This window comes from Mustelus asterias, chromosome 15 (genome assembly GCF_964213995.1).
Source record: "Mustelus asterias chromosome 15, sMusAst1.hap1.1, whole genome shotgun sequence".
NCBI lineage: Eukaryota > Metazoa > Chordata > Chondrichthyes > Carcharhiniformes > Triakidae > Mustelus > Mustelus asterias.
Window position 1 is genome coordinate 64,510,498 of NC_135815.1, and position 23,301 is coordinate 64,533,798.

The 23,301-nt window shown below is 45.6% G+C and overlaps 1 protein-coding gene across 4 annotated transcripts in view; it reads right to left on the reverse strand.

Moving 5' to 3' along the window:
• The window catches only part of tmem181 (transmembrane protein 181), a 199,900-nt gene that overhangs the window by 110,740 nt on the left and 65,859 nt on the right, over nucleotides 1–23,301 (reverse strand). For 3 of the 4 annotated variants that reach the window (XM_078230007.1, XM_078230008.1, XM_078230005.1), the window contains one exon: nucleotides 2,610–2,732. The exons of the other annotated variant lie outside the window; for it this stretch is intronic. In XM_078230007.1, the coding sequence (XP_078086133.1) occupies nucleotides 2,610–2,732 (123 nt within the window). The remainder of the gene's footprint in view (nucleotides 1–2,609; nucleotides 2,733–23,301) is intronic. 4 annotated transcript variants of the gene reach the window in all.

Here is a 23,301-nt window from a genome sequence, read left to right on the forward strand (position 1 = left end):
TCCTTGGGTGGATGGAGCTATTACAAGGGGGCATAACTATAGGGTTCATGGTGGGAGATATAGGAAGGATATCAGAGGTAGGTTCTTTACGCAGAGAGTGGTTGGGGTGTGGAATGGACTGCCTGCAGTGATAGTGGAGTCAGACACTTTAGGAACATTTAAGCGATTATTGGATAGGCACATGGAACACACCAGGATGATAGGGAGTGGGATAGCTTGATCTTGGTTTCAGATAAAGCTCAGCACAACACCGTGGGCTGAAGGGCCTGTTCTGTGCTGTACTGTTCTATGTTCTATGTTCTAATCCCCTGACACTAAGGGTTAATGTAGCATGGCAATCAACCTAACCTGCACATCTTTGGATTGTGGGAGGAAACATTGAATCATGGAAAACCTACAGCACAGAAAGAGGCCATTCGGCCCATCAAGTCTGCACCAGCCACAATCCCACCCAGGCCCTACCCCATATCCCAACATATTTACCCACTAATCCCTCTAACCTATGCATCTCAGGACACTAAGGGCAAATTTAGCATGGCCAATCAACCTAACCCGCACATCTTTGGACTGTGGGAGGAAACCGGAGCACCCGGAGGAAATCCACGCAGAATATGCAAACTCCACACAGACAGACCCAATGCCGGAATTGAACCCGGGTCCCTGGCACTGTAAGGCAGCAGTGCTAACCACTGTGCCACCGTGCTGGCCCCTATCTGCGGCAAGGGGAGAATGAGATTCTCATTCTCTTACTATGCTCTTCTTCCTGGGGATGACATTTTGCTGTCTCCCGAACTACTCCTAGAAACTCCTGCCATTGCTGTTCCACCATCTTTCCTGCTAGGTTCCTCTCCCAATCAGCTGTGGCTATCTCCTCCCTCATTCTTCTGTCGTTGCCTCTTCTCAACTGTAATACTATTACATCTGATTCCAGCTTCTCCCTCTCAAACTGTAGGGTGAATTCTATCATATTATGATCATTGCTTCCCAAGGGTTTCTTCATCTTAAGCTCCCTTATCAAGGCTGCCTCATTACACATCACCAAATCCAGAATTGCCTATACCCTGCTGCTTCAAAAGGCCATCTCATAGACATGCCAAATTCCTTTTCTTGGGATCCACTACCAACCTGATTTTCCCAGTCCACCTGCATAATGTTGGTTAGGTGCATTGACAATGCTAAATTCTCCCTCAGTGTACCCGAACAGGCTCCAGAGTGTGGCAACTAGGGAATTTTCACAGTAACTACATTGCAGTGTTAATGTAAGCCTACTTGTGACATTAATAAACTTAAAATTTTAAAAATTCCCCCATGATCACTGTAACCTTGTCTTTCCTGCACATTTTTATCTCTTGGTGTATCTTGGCATCTTACCTGGGTGACACGGTGGCACAGTTAGCACTGCTGCCTCATAGCTCCAGGGACCGGGGTTCGATTCCTGCCTTGGGTCACTGTCTGTGTGGAGTTTACACGTTCTCCCCGTGTCTGCGTGGGTTTTCTCCGGGTGTTCCAGTTTCCTCCCACAGTCCAAAGATGTGCGGGTTAGGTTGATTGGCCATGCTAAATTGCCCATAGTGTCCCGGGATGTGTAGGTTAGCGGGGTAAATGTGTGGGGAAAGGGCCTGGGGTGGGATTGTTGTCGGTGCAAACTCAATGGACTGAATGGCCTCCTTCTACATTGTAGAGTTTCAATGATTCAATGATTGTGTTCCACATCCTGGCTCCTGTTCGGAGGCTTGTACACAACTCTCATTACGGTATTTTTACTTTTGCAGTTGCTCAACTCTACCCACACCTGATTCTACATCTTCTGACCCTACATCATTTCTTGCTATCAATTTCATTTCATTTCTTACTAACAAGGCAACCCCACCCCCTCTATCCACCTGCCTGTCTTTTTGATAGGATGTGTTTCCTTGTATATTTAGTTCCCAGCCTTGATCCCCTTGCAGCCACGTCTCTGTGATGCCCACAACATCGTTCCCATCAATTTCAACCTGCGCTTCCAGCTCATTTATCTTTTTTCATATACTGCGCACATTCAAATACAACACTCTCAGTCCTGCATTAATCGTCTCCCTTCTCATTGTCATCCCTTTATTTGCTGTGCCTGAAGTTAGATTCCTAACACTTTCCGAACACTCTATCCTATTATTTTTTGGAAGGCTTTAATGACATCTCCTGATATTTCTATTTATTTTTCATCCAGGCAGCTCTGGATTTGTTTGCCCGAATATTCCCTTTGAAGAGAATATACTCGACTATGCCCAGACCATATCTTTTTTGAAGGTAGCCCATTGTTCAGCTACAGTTTTTCCTGCCAACCTTTTCTTCCAGCCCAATCGGCCCAGTTACTCAGCAGAATTCACATTCCTAACCTCTGACCTGTTCTTGTCGACACAATATTTATATGGCTGTCGAGTTTAGTAGAGAGGGGAGGCAACCCTTCGACATCCCACTCCCGACCTTAGATGTTAATAGTGGGGGATTCAGCGAGTGTAAGGTCATTGAATGTCAAGAGGAAATGGTTAGATTCTCACTTGTGCGACACTAATGTTACTTTGCAATTTTAGTTCCGGAATAATCAAGCACTTAAATGGATGCATACTTACAGTGAAATTCACATTCTTTATTGAAAACTGAGGATTTTCTAAATTGTAGAAGGTAACAGTGATCATGTATTCTGTGTAGTTCAGATAACCGAGGTGCAGCACAATTATTTCATCACAGAGCCACTTAAACAAAATGTAGAAATGCATATTAGTCAAACTTCAACAGTGAATTAAAACATTCCAGTGACCATGTAATTTCATTGAATGTAGCTGGCTAATTATGGTCACAAATTGTATGTCTCTGAAAGGTTTTGTGCATGTACACATTTCTTGCGTTCAAGCTTTTTGGCCAAACTTATATCAAAATATAACATTAAAGCTTCCTGTATAAGCATTTAAAACTCTGTTGCAATGCAGTTGCAAAGTCTGGATTAGTAGATGGTTCCATGACAAAAGTAAAACATTGCGGAAGTGGAAATCTGAAATAAAACACAAAATGGAAGAAATACTCCGGTCAGGCAACATCTGTGGAGAGAAAAGCAGTCCAAGTTTCAGGTAGGTTATCTTTCTTCCAGTCCTGGAAAATGCTGGAGAAGTAACATGTTTTAAACAAGTATGGAAGAAAGGAAAGGTGGTGGGGAGGAGGAGGATCTCAGAGTCTTAATGCTCTACGAGGAGGTGGCCATTCAGTCCACTGAGGCAAGCCAGAATGTTCCATACCCCCCACTCTGTCCTCAACTCGTAAGTTAGTTCCCTCAAGTGTCATCGATCATAGAAGAATAGATCATAGAATCCCGATGGTGAAAGAGTTAATTGAGCCTGCACCGACAACAATCCCATCCAGCCCCTATCCCCATTACCCCACATATTTACCCTGCTAATCTCCCTGACACTGAACATGACCAATCAACCTAACCCACACATCTTTGGACTGTGGGACCGGAGCAACTAGAAAAAACCCGCATAGACACGGGGAGAATGTGCAAATGCCCGAATTGAACCCAGGTCCTTGGCACTGTGAGGCAGCTATGCTAACCACTGTGCCACAGTGCCGTCCAACCAATTTCCTTTTTAAATCATTCATATCTCTACTTCCGCCCCACTGGATGTGTTTCCAGCTCATTGTGACTCACTACATAAAAAGTTCTTCCTCACAACCCCTGCATTTCTTGCCCAAAATCTTAAATCTGTGCCCCCCAGTCCCTAATGGGAAGAGCTTTTCTTTGTCTACCTTCTCAAAATCTGTCATAACTTCTATACCTCTATGAAATCTCACCTCAATCAGATTTGCTTCAAGCAGAATAATGCCAATTTTCCCAACCTAACCTTGTAGGTAAAATACTTCCTCACTGGAGCCAATCTAGTAAATGCTCTCTACACTCATATCCTTCATGGATTTTCCACCATGGATTTTGCGGCAATGGAGATGGCCCGCCATAGGCCGGCAGCAGGATCTTCTGATCCCGCTGCTGTCAACGGTATTTCTGTTCTATGCACCCTTGATGATCCAGCCTGCAAGAATGGTTGGAAAGTGCGGGCCCTAAAGTGCATTGACCTCAACTGGATACAGATCTTTCAAGTTTGCAGGACATATCAAATGAGCAGTGAGAAAATAAATTGAAATCTTGGGTTCATAAATAAAAAAGTATGGAAGCAATGTTGTACCTATATAAAGCTCTAGCTGTGACACAAGCAGAATATTGTATGTACATGTATGTACAACCATTGGGTCCCTGCATGTTCTTTAGAACTGTACCATTAAGTCTTTACTGCCTGTCCCAATCCTTCCTGCCAAAATGGATCACCTTGCATTTCTCTGTGATAAATTACATCTGCCACTTGTCTGCCAATTCTGCTAACTCATGTCCTGTTGCAATTAATTGGTATCATCTTCACTATTTGCTACAACTCCAAGTTTGGTATCACTGGCAAATTTTGAACATTGACCCTCTACTCCAATATAAACACTGTTATATCTAATAATTGTAATTAAGGAAAAATTAGTCTGAAGCTAGCCTATACCCTTAAAGCAGGTTTATTTCCAAGAGAGCAAAGTAACGGACAAACCCAGTTCCTCCTCTTCTCAGTGTTCCAGCTGTCCCTATTCATAGTCTTCTGAGTTCCTTATTTATAGGTGGACTAATATCTATCACCTGTTTAATATTGCAATTGCCCAACAATGTAAATGCCATTTGCCAGCTTCTTTAGGTGATTTCAAAAACAGTTGCCTTTGAAATTTTTCATACAATCATAGAATCCCGACAGTACAGAAGGAAGCCATTTGGACCATCAAGTCTGCACCGATCATAATACCACCCAGGCCCTATTCCCGCAACCCCACCCATTTACCCTGATAATCCCCCTGTCACTAGGGTTAATTTAGCATGGCCAATCAACCTAACCCACACGTCTTTGGACTGTGGGAGGAAACCAGAGCACCCAGAGGAAACCCACACAGACACAGGGCGAAGGTGCAAACTCCACACAGACAGTGACCCGAGACCGGAATTGAAGCTGGGACCCTGGCGTGTGAGGCAGCAGTGCTAATCACTGAACCACCATACCGCCCACAATGGTACTTTTCACTCTCCAAAACGCAGCTTTTATATCAAAAAATTTGCACTCCCAGGAATATGCTGCTAAATAAGCGAACAAAATCATTAAGAATTTTTTCCTGCAGTCCCTGACACTTTGACTATCAAATCTTTCACAAAAACTATGAGCTACTCTTCTAGCATTAGCTTTTTAATATACCGTCAGGAAGCACGTTTTCTGTGCATGTCCACCTGTGATAAGGCTGACTGTCCACTGTCTGGTTTTTGAGTATACATTGAATTCTTTCTAACTCTTTTAGTTTCACATCCTTTATCCGCTGGTCTCCCGTTTTTTGGCAACTACTAAAATGTCTCAATAACAGGGGCTTCTACTCCTAATGGCAATTCTAGCCTGTTCTGTCTTGTCTACCAAACTTCTTTCTTCAGAAGTTAACAAGACTGTTTTAACTCTTTGATGAGAAACGTCTGGCCTCCTTTATGACAGGCAGTAAAGGCCTGACCGAATAAAATGCAGATCCACAGTTTTCCTGAATATTCTGTCATTTCCCATGTCTAGTTTCAGCTGTGTTCCTTTCATTGTTTAATAATATTTCACTAGAGACCACATCAGTATTGATAAGGAGACAGATCCCAGCTATCTTGCATGGGAGGTTTAGCTTTATGTTATATATGTTATCATCCCCAAAACTGAAGTAGGGAGAGCTTCCGGACACCTTAACCTTCCTCCAATCTGCCTTGTCGAGAGGCTCCAGGTAGCAGTTAAGCCAGCCCACCCCACATTGTGGAAGTGCAACTGCTATCTAAAACTGTGCAGGTGAATGGATCTGTCTTCACAGGATTCAAACTCCCATTGACCAACTTCATAGAAGTCACACATCATCATTTTCAGTTTCGGAAATATCTGTTTCATGTGCTACTTCAAACATAGGATTCTTTCATTGTGGGCAATTCACTGCATAATGATACTTAGAACCCACCACCTTGCATGAAACAATAAAGGAGAGTGCCTGATGCAGGTCAGGCAAATAGGTCGAGAGCAGAAGTAAAAAGGTAAATAAGACTGGCAAAGAGAACGTATGAAAATAGAACCATAGTCAACATAAAGGATAACCCCAAATTCTCGTACAGGCATTTAATTACCAGTGGGAAACAAGAGGGGGACCGGGTCCTTTGATTTGATTTGATTTATTATTGTCAAGTGTATTACTATACAGTGAAAAGTATTGTTTCTTGCGTGCTATACAGACAAAGATACCGTTCATAGAGAAGGAAACGAGAGAGTCCAGAATGTGGTGCTACAGTAATAGCTAGGGTGTCGCGAAAGATCAACATAGTGCAAGGTAGGTCCATTCAAAAGTCTGATAGCAGCTGGGAAGAAGCTGTTCTTGAGTCGTTAGGTACATGACCTCAGACTTTTATATCTTTTTCCTGACGGAAGAAGCTGGAAGAAAGAGTGTCTGGGGTGCGTGGGATCCTTAATCATGCTGGCTGCTTTGCCAAGGCATAGAACATAGAACAGTACAGCACAGAACAGGCCCTTCAGCCCACGATGTTGTGCTGAGCTTTATCTGAAACCAAGATCAAGCTATCCCACTCCCTATCATCCTGGTGTGCTCCATGTGCCTATCCAATAACCGCTTAAATGTTCCGAAAGTGTCTGACTCCACTATCACTGCAGGCAGTCCATTCCACACCCCAACCACTCTCTGCGTAAAGAACCTACCTCTGATATCCTTCCTATATCTCCCACCATGAACCCTATAGTTATGCCCCCTTGTAATAGCTCCATCCACCCGAGGAAATAGTCTCTGAACGTTCACTCTATCTATCCCCTTCATCATTTTATAAACCTCTATTAAGTCTCCTCTCAGCCTCCTCCGCTCCAGAGAGAACAGCCCTAGCTCTCTCAACCTTTCCTCATAAGACCTACCCTCCAAACCAGGCAGCATCCTGGTAAATCTCCTCTGCACTCTTTCCAGCGCTTCCACATCCTTCTTATACTGAGGTGACCAGAACTGCACACAATATTCCAAATGTGGTCTCACCAAGGTCCTGTACAGTTGCAGCATAACCCCACGGCTCTTAAACTCCAACCCCCTGTTAATAAAAGCTAACACACGATAGGCCTTCTTCACAGCTCTATCCACTTGAGTGGCAACCTTTAGAGATCTGTGGATATGGACCCCAAGATCTCTCTGTTCCTCCACAGTCTTCAGAACCCTACCTTTGACCCTGTAATCCACATTTAAATTAGTCCTACCAAAATGAATCACCTCACATTTATCAGGGTTAAACTCCATTTGCCATTTTTCAGCCCAGCTTTGCATCCTACCTATGTCTCTTTGCAGCCTACAACAGCCCTCCACCTCATCCACTACTCCACCAATCTTGGTGTCATCAGCAAATTTACTTCAGCCCCCTCCTCTAAGTCATTAATAAAAATCACAAAGAGCAGAGGACCAAGCACTGATCCCTGTGGCACTCCGCTAGCAACCTGCCTCCAGTCCGAACATTTTCCATCCACCACCACCCTCTGACTTCGATCAGACAGCCAGTTACCTATCCAATCGGCCAACTTTCCCTCCATCCCACACCTCCTCACTTTCATCATAAGCTGACCATGGGGGACTTTATCAAACGCCTTACTAAAATCCATGTATATGACATCAACTGCCCTATCTTCATCAACACACTTCGTTACCTCCTCAAAAAATTCTATCAAATTTGTGAGGCACGACTTGCCCTTCATGAATCCGTGCTGACTATCCCGGATTAATCCGCATCTTTCTAAATGGTCGTAAATCCCATCCCTAAGGACCTTTTCCATCAATTTACCAACCACCGAAGTAAGACTAACCGGTCTATAATTACCAGGGTCATTTCTATTCCCTTTCTTAAACAGAGGAACAACATTCGCCATTCTCCAGTCCTCTGGCACCATCCCCATGGACAGTGAGGACCCAAAGATCAAAGCCAAAGGCTCTGCAATCTCAGCCCTTGCCTCCCAAAGAATCCTAGGATATATTTCATCAGGCCCAGGGGACTTATCGACCTTCAGTTTATTCAAAACTGCCAGTACATCCTCCCTCCAAACATCTATTTCCTCCAGCCTATTAGCCTGTAACACCTTCTCTTCCTCAAAAACATGGCCCCTCTTCTTGGTGAACACTGAAGAAAAGTATTCATTCATCACTTCGCCTATCTCTACTGACTCCATACACAAGTTCCCACTACTGTCCTTGACCGGCCCCAACCTCACCCTGGTCATTCTTTTATTCCTCACATAAGAGTAAAAAGCCTTGGGGTTTTCCTTGATCCGACCCGCCAAGGACTTCTCATGTCCCCTCCTAGCTCTCCGAAGCCCCTTCTTCAGCCCATTCCTTGCTAACATGTAACCCTCAATCGAGCCATCTGAACCTTGTTTCCTCATCCCTACAAAAGCTTCCCTCTTCCTTTTCACAAGACATTCCACCTCTTTCGTGAACCATGGTTCCCTCACTCGGCCATTTCCTCCCTGCCTGACAGGGACATACCTATCAAGGACACCCAGTATTTGTTCCTTGAAAAAGTTCCACTTTTCATTAATGCCTTTCCCTGACAGTTTCTGTTCCCATCTTATGCCCCCTAATTCTTGCCTAATCGCATCATAATTACCTCTCCCCCAATTGTAAACCTTGCCCTGCCGTACGGCCCTATCCCTCTCCATGCAATAACAAAAGACACCGAATTGTGGGCACTATCTCCAAAGTGCTCTCCCACAACCAAATCTAGCACGTGGCTCGGTTCATTTCCCAGTACCAAATCCAATGTGGCCTCACCTCTTGTCGGCCTATCCACATATTGTGTCAGGAAACCCTCCTGCACACACTGCACAAAAACTGCCCCATCCGAACTAATTGACCTACAAAGGTTCCAATCAATATTTGGAAAGTTAAAGTCCCCCATGACAACTACCCTGTGACCCCCACACATATCCATAATCTGCTTAGCAATTTCTTCCTCCACATCTCTATTACTATTTGGGGGCCTATAGTAAACTCCTAACAACGCGACCGCTCCTTTCCTATTTCTAACCTCAGCCCATATTACCTCAGTGTGCAGATCCCCCTCGAAGTGCCTTTCCGCAGCCGTTAAACTATCCTTGATTAACAATGCTACTCCTCCACCTCTTTTACCAGCTTCCCTACACTTAGTGAAACATCTATACCCCGGAACATCCAACAACCATTCCTGTCCTTGTTCTACCCACGTCTCCGTAATGGCCACAACATTGTAGTCCCAAGTACCAAACCACGCCCCAAGTTCATCCTTGTTCCGGATGCTCCTTGCATTGAAGTAGACACACTTCAGCCCACCTTTCTGTCTACTGGTACCCACCCTTGACCCTGATATCTTCCCCAATACCTCACCACCCTCAACACTGACTTCTGGACTACAACTCCTTTTCCCACTCCCCTGACAAGGCAGTGGGAAGTGTAGACAGAGTCAATGATGGGAGGCTGGTTTGCATGATGGATTGGGCTACATTCACGACCTTTTGTAGTTTCTTGCAGTCTTGGGCAGAGCAGGAGCCATACCAAGCTGTGATACAACCAGAAAGAATGCTTCCTATGATACATCTGTAAACGTTAGAGATAGGATGTATGCGCATTTAGAAAGGAATAAACTCATTAACGATAGTCAGCATGGTTTTGTGAGAGGGAGGTCATGCCTCACTAACCTGGTGGAGTTTTTTGAAGAAGTGACCAAAATGGTTGACGAGGGAAGGGCCGTGGATGTCGTCTATATGGACTTTAGTAAAGCGTTTGACAAAGTCCCTCATGGTAGGCTGGTGAAAAAGGTTGGATCTCATGGGATAAAGGGGGAGGTGGCTACATGGGAGGAGAACTGGCTTGGTCACAGAAGACAGAGGGTGGTAGTGGAAGGGTCTTTTTCCGGCTGGAGGCCTGTGACTAGTGGTGTTCCGCAGGGCTCTGTATTGGGACCTCTGCCGTTTGTGATTTATATAAATGATCTGGAAGAAGGTGTAACTGGGGTGATCAGTAAGTTTGCGGATGACACAAAATTGGCAGGACTTGCAGATAGTGAGGAGCATTGTCAGAAGCTACAGAAGGATATAGATAGGCTGGAAATTTGGGCAAAGAAATGGCAGATGGAGTTCAATCCTGATAAATGCGAAGTGATGCATTTTGGTAGAAATAATGTAGGGAGGAGCTATATGATAAATGGCAGAACCATAAAGGGTGTAGATACGCAGAGGGACCTGGGTGTGCAAGTCCACAGATCCTTGAAAGTGACGTCACAGGTGGAGAAGGTGGTGAAGAAGGCATATGACATGCTTGTCTTTATAGGACGGGGCATAGAGTATAAAAGTTGGGGTCTGATGTTGCAGATGTTTTGAACGTTGGTTCGGCCGCATCTGGAATACTGCGTCCAGTTCTGGTCGCAACATTACCAGAAGGACGTGGAGGCATTGGAGAGAGTACAGAGGAGGTTTACCAGGATGTTACCTGGTATGGAGGGGCTTAGTTATGAGGAGAGATTGGGTAAACTGGTGTTGTTCTCCCTGGAAAGACGGAGGATGAGGGGAGACTTAATAGAGGTGTATAAAATTATGAAAGGCATAGATAGGGTGAACGGTGGGAAGCTTTTCCCCAGGTCGGTGGTGACGTTCACGAGGGGTCATAGGTTCAAGGTGAAGGGAGGGGGAGGTTTAACACAGATATCAGACGGACATATTTTACACAGAGGGTGGTGGGGGCCTGGAATGCGCTGCCAGGCAAGGTGGTGGAGGCGGACACACTGGGAACGTTTAAGACTTATCTAGACAGCCATATGAACGGAGTGGAAATGGAGGGATACAAAAGAATGGTCTAGTTTGGACCAGGGAGCGGCGCGGGCTTGGAGGGCCGAAGGGCCTGTTCCTGTGCTGTATTGTTCTTTGTTCTTTGTTGGTGAGAGTCATAGCGGACATGCCAAATTTCCTTAGTCTTCTGAGACAGTAGAGGCGTTGGTGGGTTTTCTTAACTATAGTGTATGGGGGGAACCAGGGCAGATTGTTCTGGACACCTAAAAACTTGAAGCTCTTGATCCTTTCTACTTTGTCCCCATTGATGTAGACAGGGCATGTTTTACTTTACGCTTCCTGAAGTCGATGACAATCTCCTTCGTTTTGTTGACATCGAGGGAGAGATTATTGTCGCCCCACCAGTTCACCAGATTCTCCATCTCATTCCTGTACCCTGTCTCATCATTGTTTGAGATCTGACCCACTACGGTGGTGTCGTCAGCAAACTTGAAAATCGAGTTGGAGGGAAATGTTGGGCCACACAGCCATAGGTGTATAAGGATTATAATAGGGGGCTGGGAACACAGCCTTGTGGGGCACCAGTGTTGAGGATGATCGTGGAGGAGGTGTTATTGCCTATCCTTACTGATTGTGGTCTGTGAGTTATGAAGTTCAGGATCCAGTCGCAGAGGGAGGCACGGACAGGCGGTTCTGTGGGAGCGAACGAGAATCCAGGATGGTAGTCTGCCTCCCTGGTGCCGGGGTACTGGATGTCTCCGAGAGGGTAGGAAGCATATTAAAAAAGGAAGGTAGTCAAACGGACGTAATTATACACATTGGTGAAAATGATGTAGGTAGGAAGAGCAGGGGGGTCATACGAGAGAAATTCAGGGAGGTGGGTGCTAGGCTAAAAAGGCCTCCAGGGTAGCAATCTCTGGACTGCTCCCAGTGGCTAGTGCAAGTGAGGCTAAGAACAGGGAGATTCTACAGTTGAACGCATGGCTAAAGGACTGGTGCAAGAGGGAGGGTTTTAAATTCATAGATAACTGGGAAGTCTTCAAGTCAGGATAGCAACTGTACAGAAAGGATGGGTTACACCTTAACTGGAAGGGAGCAAATATCCTGGCTGGGAGTTTTGCTAGAGTGTTTTGGCAGGATTTAAACTAGTGTGGCGGGGGGTCGGGAACAAAACAATAGGTCAGTAAGTACTGGGGCTGGGGTTGAGCTGGGGGCCAGGGCAAGGCTAGCTAAGAAGAGGAGCACTCTGGAGGAGGATGACCTGAGTGGGCCTGGAGGTCTGGAGTGCATCTGCTTCAAAGCGAGGAGTGTAACGGGTAAGACAGACGAACTTAGGGCCTTAATGCTTACGCGGAATTTGGATGTGGTTGCGGTGACGGAGACTTGGTTAAAAGGGCAGGACTGGCAGCTGAATATTCCGGGGTATAAGTGTTTTAGGCGAGACAGAGGAGGGGCTAAAAAAGGTGGGGGAGTAGCGATATTAGTTAGGGAGCATATTACCGCGGTGCAGAGGGTAGACAACTTAGAGGAGTCATGTACTGAGTCACTGTGGGTGGAACTCAGAAACAGGAAGGGTGCAGTCACTATGCTGGGGGTGTACTACAGACCACCCAACAGCCCACGGGAAGTGGAGGAAAGGATATAGAACATAGAAAGCCACAGCACAAACAGGCCCTTCGGCCCACAAGTTGCGCCGATCACATCCCCACCTCTAGGCCTATCTATAGCCCTCAATCCCATTAAATCCCATGTACTCATCCAGAAGTCTCTTAAAAGACCCCAACGAGTTTGCCTCCACCACCACCGACGTCAGCCGATTCCACTCACCCACCACCCTCTGAGTGAAAAACTTACCCCTGACATCTCCCCTGTACCTACCCCCCAGCACCTTAAACCTGTGTCCTCTCGTAGCAACCATTTCAGCCCTTGGAAATAGCCTCTGAGAGTCTACCCTATCCAGACCTCTCAACATCTTGTAAACCTCTATCAGGTCACCTCTCATCCTTCGTCTCTCCAGGGAGAAGAGACCAAGCTCCCTCAACCTATCCTCATAAGGCATGCCCCCCAATCCAGGCAACATCCTTGTAAATCTCCTCTGCACCCTTTCAATGGCTTCAACATCTTTCCTGTAATGAGGTGACCAGAACTGCGCGCAGTACTCCAAGTGGGGTCTAACCAGGGTCCTATAAAGCTGCAGCATTATCTCCCGACTCCTAAACTCAATCCCTCGATTAATGAAGGCCAGTACGCCGTACGCCTTCTTGACCGCATCCTCCACCTGCGAGGCCGATTTAAGAGTCCTATGGACCCGGACCCCAAGGTCCTTCTGATCCTCTACACTGCTAAGAATGGTACCCTTCATATTATACTGCTGCTTCATCCCATTGGATCTGCCAAAATGGATCACCACACACTTATCCGGGTTGAAGTCCATCTGCCACTTCTCCGCCCAGTCTTGCATTCTATCTATGTCTCGCTGCAACTTCTGACATCCCTCCAAACTATCCACAACACCACCTACCTTGGTGTCGTCAGCAAACTTACCAACCCATCCCTCCACTTCCTCATCCAGGTCATTTATGAAAATGACAAACAGCAAGGGTCCCAGAACAGATCCCTGGGGCACTCCACTGGTCACTGACCTCCATGCAGAGAAAGACCCCTCCACAGCCACTCTCTGCCTTCTGCAGGCAAGCCAGTTCTGGATCCACAAGGCAACAGCCCCTTGGATCCCATGCCCTCTCACTTTCTCAAGAAGTCTTGCATGGGGGACCTTATCGAACGCCTTGCTGAAGTCCATATAGACCACATCCACCGCTCTTCCTTCGTCAATGTGTTTGGTCACATTTTCAAAGAACTCAACCAGGCTCGTAAGGCACGACCTGCCCTTGACAAAGCCGTGCTGACTACTTTTGATCATACTAAACTTCTCTAGATGATCATAAATCCTGTCTCTCAGGATCCTCTCCATCAACTTACTAACCACTGAGGTTAGACTCACCGGTCGGTAATTTCCCGGGCTGTCCCTGTTCCCTTTCTTGAATATAGGGACCACATCTGCAATCCTCCAATCCTCCGGAACCTCTCCCGTCTCCATCGACGATGCAAAGATCATCGCCAAAGGCTCCGCAATCTCCTCCCTCGCCTCCCACAGTAACCTGGGGTACATCCCATCCGGTCCCGGCGACTTACCAACCTTGATGCCATTCAATAGTTCCAACACATCCTCTTTCTTTATGTCCACATGCTCGATCCTTTCAGTCCACCGCAAACCAGCAGTACAACCACCCAGATCCCTTTCCACCGTGAATACTGAGGTAAAGTATTCATTAAGCAGCTCCGCCATTTCTAACGGTTCCGCACAAACTTTTCCCCCTTCACCTTTTAAGGGTCCTATGCCTTCACATCTCATCCTTTTACTCTTGACATATTTGTAGAAAGCCTTGGGATTCTCTTTAATCTTACCCGCCAAGGCCTTCTCATGACCCCTTCTCGCTCTCCTAATTTCCTTCTTAAGCTCCTTCCTACATCCCGTATACTCCTCTAAATCCTTAACACCTCCTAGCTCTTTGAACCTTCTGTACGCCTCTCTTTTCTTATTCACCAGGTTCATCACAACCTTCGTGCACCACGGTTCCCGTACCCTACCAACACCCCCCTGTCTCATCGGAACGTTGTCATGCAGAGCTCCAGACAAACATTCCTTGAAAATCCTCCACTTTCCTTCGGTACTTTTCCCCAAGAATGCCTCCTTCCAATTTACCCGTCTAATTTCCTCCCTGATGACACTGTATTTCCCTTTACTCCAGAGAAACACTTTCCTAGCCTGCCTGATCCTATCTCTTTCCAATGCTATCGTGAAGGAGATAGAATTATGATCGCTATCCCCAAGATGCTCACCCACCGAGAGATCCTCCACCTGTCCAGGTTCATTAGCCAGCACCAGATCAAGTACAGCCTCTCCTCTAGTAGGCTTATCCACATACTGTGTCAGGAAACTCTCCTGGACACACCTAACAAACTCCTCTCCATCCAAACCCCTAGCCCTAGGGATATTCCAATCTATGTTTGGGAAATTAAAATCTCCCATCACGACAACTCTGTTATTCCTACATCTCTCCAGGATATGTCAGGAGATTCTGGATAGCTGCAGAAATAATAGGGTTGTTGTAGTGGGGGACTTTAATTTCCCTGGTATAGACTGGAAAGTGCTTAGAGCTGGGGTTCTGGACAGGGAGGAATTTGTAAAATGCATACTGGAAGGTTCTTTGGAGCAGTATGTAGATAGCCCGACTCGAGAGGGGGCTATACTGGACCTAGTTCTGGGAAATGAGCCCGGTCAGGTCGTCAAAGTTTCGGTAGGGGAACATGTGGCAAATAGTGACCACAACTCTGTTAACTTTAAGATAGTAATAGACAAGGATGAGTGCTGTCCTACGGGCAGGGTGCTAAATTGGGGGAAGGCTAACTATAGCCGGATCAGGCAGGAATTGGTGGACGTTGATTGGGAGAGGATGTTCGAGGGTAAGTCCGCGTCTGGCATGTGGGTGTCTTTTAAGGAACAATTGATAAGGCTGCAGGACAGGCATGTGCCTGTAAAAGGAAAGATAAGAAAGGTAGGATTCGAGAGCCGTGGATAACCAGGGAAATTGAGGATCTGATTAAAATGAAAAGGGAGGCGTACGTTAAGTCCAGGCAACTGAAAACAGATGGAGCTCTGGAGGAATACAGAGAGAGTAGGAAAGAACTCAAACGGGGAGTTAGAAGGGCAAAAAGAGGTCACGAGATGTTCTTGGCAGGCAGGATTAAGGAGAATCCTAAGACATTCTATTCATACGTTAGGAACAAAAGAGTTGTCAGGGAGAAAATCGGACCTCTCAGGGACAAAGGAGGGGAATTATGCTTACAACCCAAGGGAATAGGGGAGATCCTAAATGAATACTTTGCATCGGTATTCACGAAGGAGAGGGACGTGATAACCGGGAGTGTCTCGGAGGGAGGTGTTGACCCGTTAGAGAAAATCTCCATTACAAGGGAGGAAGTGGTGGTTTTTTAGGGAACATTAAAACTGACAAAGCCCCAGGGCCTGATGGCATCCATCCTAGACTGCTCAGGGAGACGAGAGATGAAATTGCTGGGCCTCTGACGGAAATCTTTGTCGCTTCTTTGGACACAGGTGAGGTCCCTGAGGATTGGAGGATAGCGAATGTGGTCCCGTTGTTTAAGAAGGGTAGCAGGGATAACCTGGGAAATTATAGGCAGGTGAGCTTGACGTCCGTAGCAGGGAAGTTGTTGAAGAGGATTCTTAGAGACAGAATGTATGCGCATTTAGAAAGGAACAATCTCATTAGTGACAGACAGCGTGGTTTTGTAAGAGGGAGGTCGTGCCTTACAAATTTGGAGGAGTTTTTTGAGGAAGTGACAAAAACGGTTGACGAAGGAAGGGCCGTGGATGTCGTCTATATGGATTTCAGTAAGGCATTTGACAAAGTCCCACATGGCAGGTTGGTTAAGAAGGTTAACGCTCATGGGATACAAGGAGAACTGGCTAGATGGGTGGAGAACTGGCTTGACCATAGGAGACAGAGGGTAACAGTCAAAGGGTCTTTTTCCGGCTGGAGGTCTGTGACCAGTGGTGTTCCGCAGGGCTCTGTACTGGGACCTCTGCTATTTGTGATATATATAAATGATTTGGAAGAAGGTGTAACTGGTGTCATCAGCAAGTTTGCAGATGACACGAAGATGGCTGGACATACGGATAGCGATGAGCATTGTCAGGCAATACAGCAGGATATAGATAGGCTGGAAAATTGGGCGGAGAGGTGGCAGATGGAAGTTAATCGGGATAAATGCGAAGTGATGCATTTTGGAAGAAATAATGTAGGGAGGAGTTATACAATAAATGGCAGAGCCATCAGGAGTATAGAAACACAGAGGGACCTAGGTGTGCAAGTCCACAAATCCTTGACGGCGGCAACACAGGTGGAGAAGGTGGTGAAGAAGGCATATGGTACGTTTGCCTTTATAGGATGGGGTATAGAGTATAAAAGCTGGAGTCTGATGATGCAGCTGTATAGAACGCTGGTTAGGCCACATTTGGAGTACTGCATCCAGTTCTGGTCACCACACTACCAGAAGGACGTGGAGCGTTAGAGAGAGTGCAGAGAAGGTTTACCAGGATGTTGCCTGGTATGGAGGGTCTTAGCTATGAGGAGAGACTGGGTAAACTGGGGTTGTTCTCCCTGGAAAGACGGAGAAGGAGGGGAGATCAAATAGAGGTGTACAAGATTATGAAGGGTATAGATAGGGTGAACGGTGGGAAGCTTTTTCCCAGATCAGAAGTGACGATCACGAGGGGTCACAGGCTCAAGGTGAGAGGGGCGAAGTATAACTCAGATATTAGAGGGATGTTTTTTACACAGAGGGTGGTGGGGGCCTGGAATGCGCTGCCAAGTAGGGTGGTGGAGGCAGGCACACTAACATCGTTTAAGACTTACCTGGATAGTCACATGAGCAGCCTGGGAATGGAGGGATACAAACGATTGGTCTAGTTGGACCAAGGAGCGGCACAGGCTTGGAGGACCGAAGGGCCTGTTTCCTGTGCTGTACTGTTCTTTGGGAGGAGCCCAGGCCCAGAAGTTTGGAGATGAGTTTCGTAGGAATAATGGTGTTGAAGGCTAAACTGTCGTCAATAAATAGGAGTCTGACATAGGTATCTTTGTTATCTAGGTGTTCCAGGGTTGAGTGCAGGGCCAGGGAGTTGGCGTCTGCTGTGGACCTGTTGCAGCAGTAGGGTCCTATAAGGTAAGAAGTTCTTACAGGTGCAGAACAAGGCTACAATACTGAATGAGTTCTTTGTATTGGTGTTCACTAAGAAACAGAAATCTGACAATATATTATTCAAATGGAAAAAGTACACAAAAGATTTACAAGGATGTTACCAGGACTGGAAGGTCTGAATTATAAAGAGAGGCTAGATAGGTTGAGACTTTTTTCCCTGGAGCATAGGAGGATGAGGGGTGAATTATAGAGGTTTATAAAATTATGAAGGGCATAGGTAAGGTGAATAGCCATGGTCTTTTCCCCAGGGTAAGGGAGTCCAAAACAAGAGGGCATAGGTTTAAGGTGAGAGGGAAAAGATTTAAAAGGGATCTGAGGGGAAACTTTTTCACACAGAGGTGGTGCATATATGGAATGAGCTGCCAGAAGAAAAGGTAGAGATGGGTACAATTACAATATTTTAAAGACAATTTGTTGTGAAGTTGAGTTTGTGAAGTGTTGTCCCTTCAGAAGCTGGTTTTGTGTCAGGGCTTGGATGTTTAAAATGCAGCTGCCTACCGGGTACACAAATTGCAACATTTGTAACCAGGACCAAGCATCAGGGTTGCATTGGTAAAAGCTTTGCAGGTTTTTGAATTTTGACAGCCTATCAATCAGTTTAAAGAAGGCACTCAGCTATCAGGAACCAATCAAATTTGAATTTGCTGTTGTTGACAACGTCAGATCAATCCTAGTGTAGGAAAATTGATAGGTCATCACAGTTATCAAGAGGAACTCAACTGCCTGCCTGCAGTTCCACTGAAATGTTGCCACCTCAACACCTAGAGAGGGAACAGCAACTCCGTGCCAGCTAAAAAGCCTCTCTTAAGTGAACTCTCCATCTATCTAACAAAAGGGTACCAAATCAGAAAGAGCTACAGACAGCGGAATCACAGAGTCATCGAGGTTTACAGCATGGAAATAGGCCCTTCGGCCCAACTTGTCCATGCCGCGCATTTGTTTAAGCCCCTAAGCTAATCCCAATTGCCCGCATTTGGCCCATATTCCTCTCTACCCATCTTACCCATGTAACTATCTAAATGCTTTTTAAAACACAAAATTGTACCCGCCTCTACTACTACCTCTGGCAGCTTGTTCCAGACACTCGCCACCCTCTGTGTGGGACACTTTTGTATCTCTCCCCTCTCACCTTAAACCTATGTCCTCTAGTTTTAGACTCCCCTACCTTTGGGAAAAGATATTGACTATCTATCTGATCTATGCCCCTCATTATTTTATAGACCTCTATAAGATCATCCCTCAGCCTTCTACGCTCCAGAGAAAAAAGTCCCAATCTATCCAGCTTCTCCTTAAAACTCAATCCATCAAGTCCCTGTAGCATCCTAGTAAATCTTTTCTGCACTCTTTCTAGTTTAATAATATCCTTTCTATAATAGGGTGACCAGAATTGCACACAGTATTCCAAGTGTGGCCTTACCAATGTCTTGTACAACTTCAACAAGACATTCCAACTCCTGTATTCAATGTTCTGACCGATGAAGCCAAGCATGCCGAATGCCTTCTTCACCACTCTGTCCACCTGTGACGCCACTTTCAGGAGCTTTGAACATGTACCCCTAGATCTCTTTGTTCTGGAACTCTCCCCAATGCCCTACAATTAACTGAGTAAGTCCTGCCCTGGTTCAATCTACCAAAATGCATTTGTCTAAATTAAACTCCATTCGTCAGTGCACTGGTTCAATTGATCAAGACCCCGTTGCAATTGGAGATAACTTTCTTCACTGTCCACTATGCCACCAATCGTAGTGTCACCTGCAAACTTACTAACCATGCCCCCTATATTCTCATCCAAATCACCAGAACTCCAAAGGTTTTTCCAAAGCCATAAAACTTTTTGTATATTTCTTTCAGAGTGACTAACTTCTGTCATTATTATTTCTTTGGTAATGAATGAACCTTGTATTTATTTGAACAGCATTCCAGTGGAACCCTACTTTAATTGATATACTACTTGTTTACTTAAAGTTAGCAGTTGGTTAAATAAATAACGTTTTAATTATTTACTTAAAATAAGTGTCAGGTATTTCCATCAATGAACCTCTAAATGTTAATGAAGAACAGTTAACACCTTCCCAAACACTTAACAGATTACGAAGCGAGGTATTCTTTTTTGGGTGATTTGGCGTGGCTTCTCAAAAAGGGATCAACCTCTGCATCACAACAAATTGGACAGGTACATAGATAGGAAAGGTTTAGAGGAATATGGGCCAAATGCAGTCAAATGGGACTAGTTCAGCTTAGGAAACCTGGTCAGCATGGACGAGTTGGACCGAAGAGCGTGTTTCTGTGCAGTATATCTCCATGACTCTATATCCAAGGAGGTGGATGGGGGCAAGGCAGTGGACGTGGTATATATGGATTTTAGTAAGGCGTTTGATAAGGTTCACCATGGTAGGCTTCTGCAGAAAATGCAGATGTATGGGATTGGGGGTGATCTAGGAAATTGGATCAGGAATTGGCTAGCGGATAGGAAACAGAGGGTGGTGGTTGATAGTAAATATTCATCATGGAGTGCGGTTACAAGTGGTGTACCTCAGGGATCTGTTTTGGGGCCACTGCTGTTTGTAATATTTATTAATGATCTGGATGAGGGTATAGTTGGGTGGATTAGCAAATTTGCTGATGACACCAAAGTCGGTGGTGTGGTAGACAGTGAGGAAGGGTGTCGTAGTTTGCAGGAAGACTTAGACAGGTTGCAAAGTTGGGCCGAGAGGTGGCGGATGGAGTTTAATGCGGAGAAGTGTGAGGTAATTCACTTTGGTAGGAATAACAGATGTGTTGAGTATAGGGCTAACGGGAGGACTTTGAATAGTGTGGAGGAGCAGAGGGATCTAGGTGTATGTGTGCATAGATCCCTGAAAGTTGGGAATCAAGTAGATAAGGTTGTTAAGAAGGCATATGGTGTCTTGGCGTTTATTGGTAGGGGGATTGAATTTAGGAGTCGTAGCGTTATGTTGCAACTGTACACAACTCTGGTGCGGCCGCACTTGGAGTACTGTGTGCAGTTCTGGTCCCCACATTACAGGAAGGATGTGGAGGCTTTGGAGAGGGTGCAGAGGAGGTTTACCAGGATGTTGCCTGGTATGGAGGGGAGATCCTATGAGGAGAGGCTGAGGGATTTGGGATTGTTTTCGCTGGAAAGGCGGCGGCTAAGAGGGGATCTTATTGAAACATATAAGATGATTAGAGGTTTAGATAGGGTGGATAATGATAGCCTTTTTCCTCTGATGGAGAAATCCAGCACGAGGGGGCATGGCTTGAAATTGAGGGGGGGTAGTTATAGAACCGATGTCAGGGGTAGGTTCTTTACCCAGAGGGTGGTGAGGGATTGGAATGCCCTGCCAGCATCAGTAGTAAATGCGCCTAGTTTGGGGGCGTTTAAGAGATCCGTAGATAGGTTCATGGACGAAAAGAAATTGGTTTAGGTTGGAGGGTCACAGTTTTTTTTTTTAACTGGTCGGTGCAACATCGTGGGCCGAAGGGCCTGTTCGGCGCTGTAATGTTCTATGTTCTATGTTCTATGTTCTATATCCAGGTGTAAGGACAGTCCTGGCAACCACAGGCTAGTTAATAAAAAAATCAGTTGTGGGGTAGGCTTTGGAATCCATAATCAGGAAAAGAGTGAACAGGCATTTAGAAAAGTTTGTGGCTCATGCCAAAATTGGGAGAGCTGTCCCCCAGCCTGACATTGCTTACAAAGTATGATTCCATGAATGTGACTTTGTCCTGGTCACCACTATCACCATCACTGGGTATGTACATTGACAAAACAAACCCACCAGCAGCGGCAGCGCAATGATACACAGTTGTTTAGAAGACAGAAGACTACAGCGCCTAATTGAAAGATTAGTACTTCTCCTCCATAAAAGGTAAATACATCTGATGCTGGAAATTTAAAATAAAAACAGGAAAGGCTAGAAATACTCATCCAGGTCTGACAGCATCTGTGCAGAGAGAACAAGAGATTTTTACTCCCTGGTGAGGTGTGCAGAGATGGGACAATTCCAAGTTCCACAAATCCGATCTTTAAAAATATCTAAGGGGCACGATTGGGGAGGTTCATTCACGAGTCAAGACGGATTCCATGATCAACAGTCGTTCAAATCGGCCTCTACCTTCAGCCGAATGGTGTATGGCGTCGGACATACCTTCAGACTCCTTGGACAAGCCACTGACTTTCGTTGAATCTTTATCTTGATCCCTTTCATCTCACAGTGTCCCCTTGAGTACATCCTTAGATCTCTCCAGGACATCCTGTAAACTTGTTCTCGAATCCTCCAGCCTATTTACCACGCTCCAGTTTAATTTTGATTTCTGCAGCCAGGAGCGTCCAAACAAGCAACACATGAGCTCTTTGCAGAAGTGCGTGAGAGCAAGGGTGCCATCTCACCTTGAGCATCAAAGGGTTCACCATTGTTATACCTTTCACGTTGTATATAGCATATTTAAGCACTTCTTTAATATATTACTTACATGTACATGACACTAGAGATCTCAAAAAGAATGGTAAAATTATGAAGGTGCTCTTAGTAGGAATAATGAAGGTGGCTTTTTGAGATCCATGCCGTCAACGGGATCAAGGATGTCAGCTGATTTGTAATGCTTTGAAGAACTTCTTCCTTCTCTGCTGTACCACATAAGATTCAAAAGGTCAAAAACTCTTTCACTGACCATCCAAGCTTGATTTTAAGCGAGATTCAACAATCAGACTCCACTAACAGACACTGGGTAGCAGATGCATCTCAAGCAGAAGTGCAAGGCATTCTTCCGCGTTGCACTGTCACACATTGTCCAAGGTATATGCATCACAGATCGAGAGGCCATGTATTTTGCAGATAATAATTGTTTGTCTGTTGTACCCACTAATTCTGCTGTCACAGGATGTGCTTTGTGTGGTAAGCAAAAGTATATTGAGGCCAGGAATGGCACAGTCACAGACATTCCAGAGAACCATAAAAAATTACAGCTCAGAAACAGGCCTTTTGGCCCTTCTTGTCTGTGCCGAACCATTTTTTGCCTAGTCCCACTGACCTGCACTTGGACCATATCCCTCCACACCCCTCTCATCCATGAACCCGTCCAAGTTTTTCTTAAATGTTAAAAGTTACCACTTTATTTACCACTTTATCCAGCAGCTCATTACACACTCCCACCACTCTCTGCGTGAAGAAGCCCCCGCTAATATTCCCTTTAAACTTTTCTCCTTTCACCCTTAACCCATGCCCTCTGGTTTTTTTCTCCCCTAGCCTCAGTGGAAAAAGCCTGCTTGCATTCACTCTATCTATACCCATCAAAATCTTGTACACCTCTATCAAATCTCCCCTCAATCTTCTACGCTCCAGGGAATAAAGTCCCAACCTATTCAATCTCTCTCTGTAACTCAGCTTCTCAAGTCCCAGCAACATCCTTGTGAACCTTCTCTGCACTCTTTCAACCTTATTCACATCCTTCCTGTAACTAGGTGACCAAAACTGTACACAATACTCTAAATTCGGCCTCACCAATGCCTTATATAACCTTACCATAACACTCCAACTTTTATACTCGATAC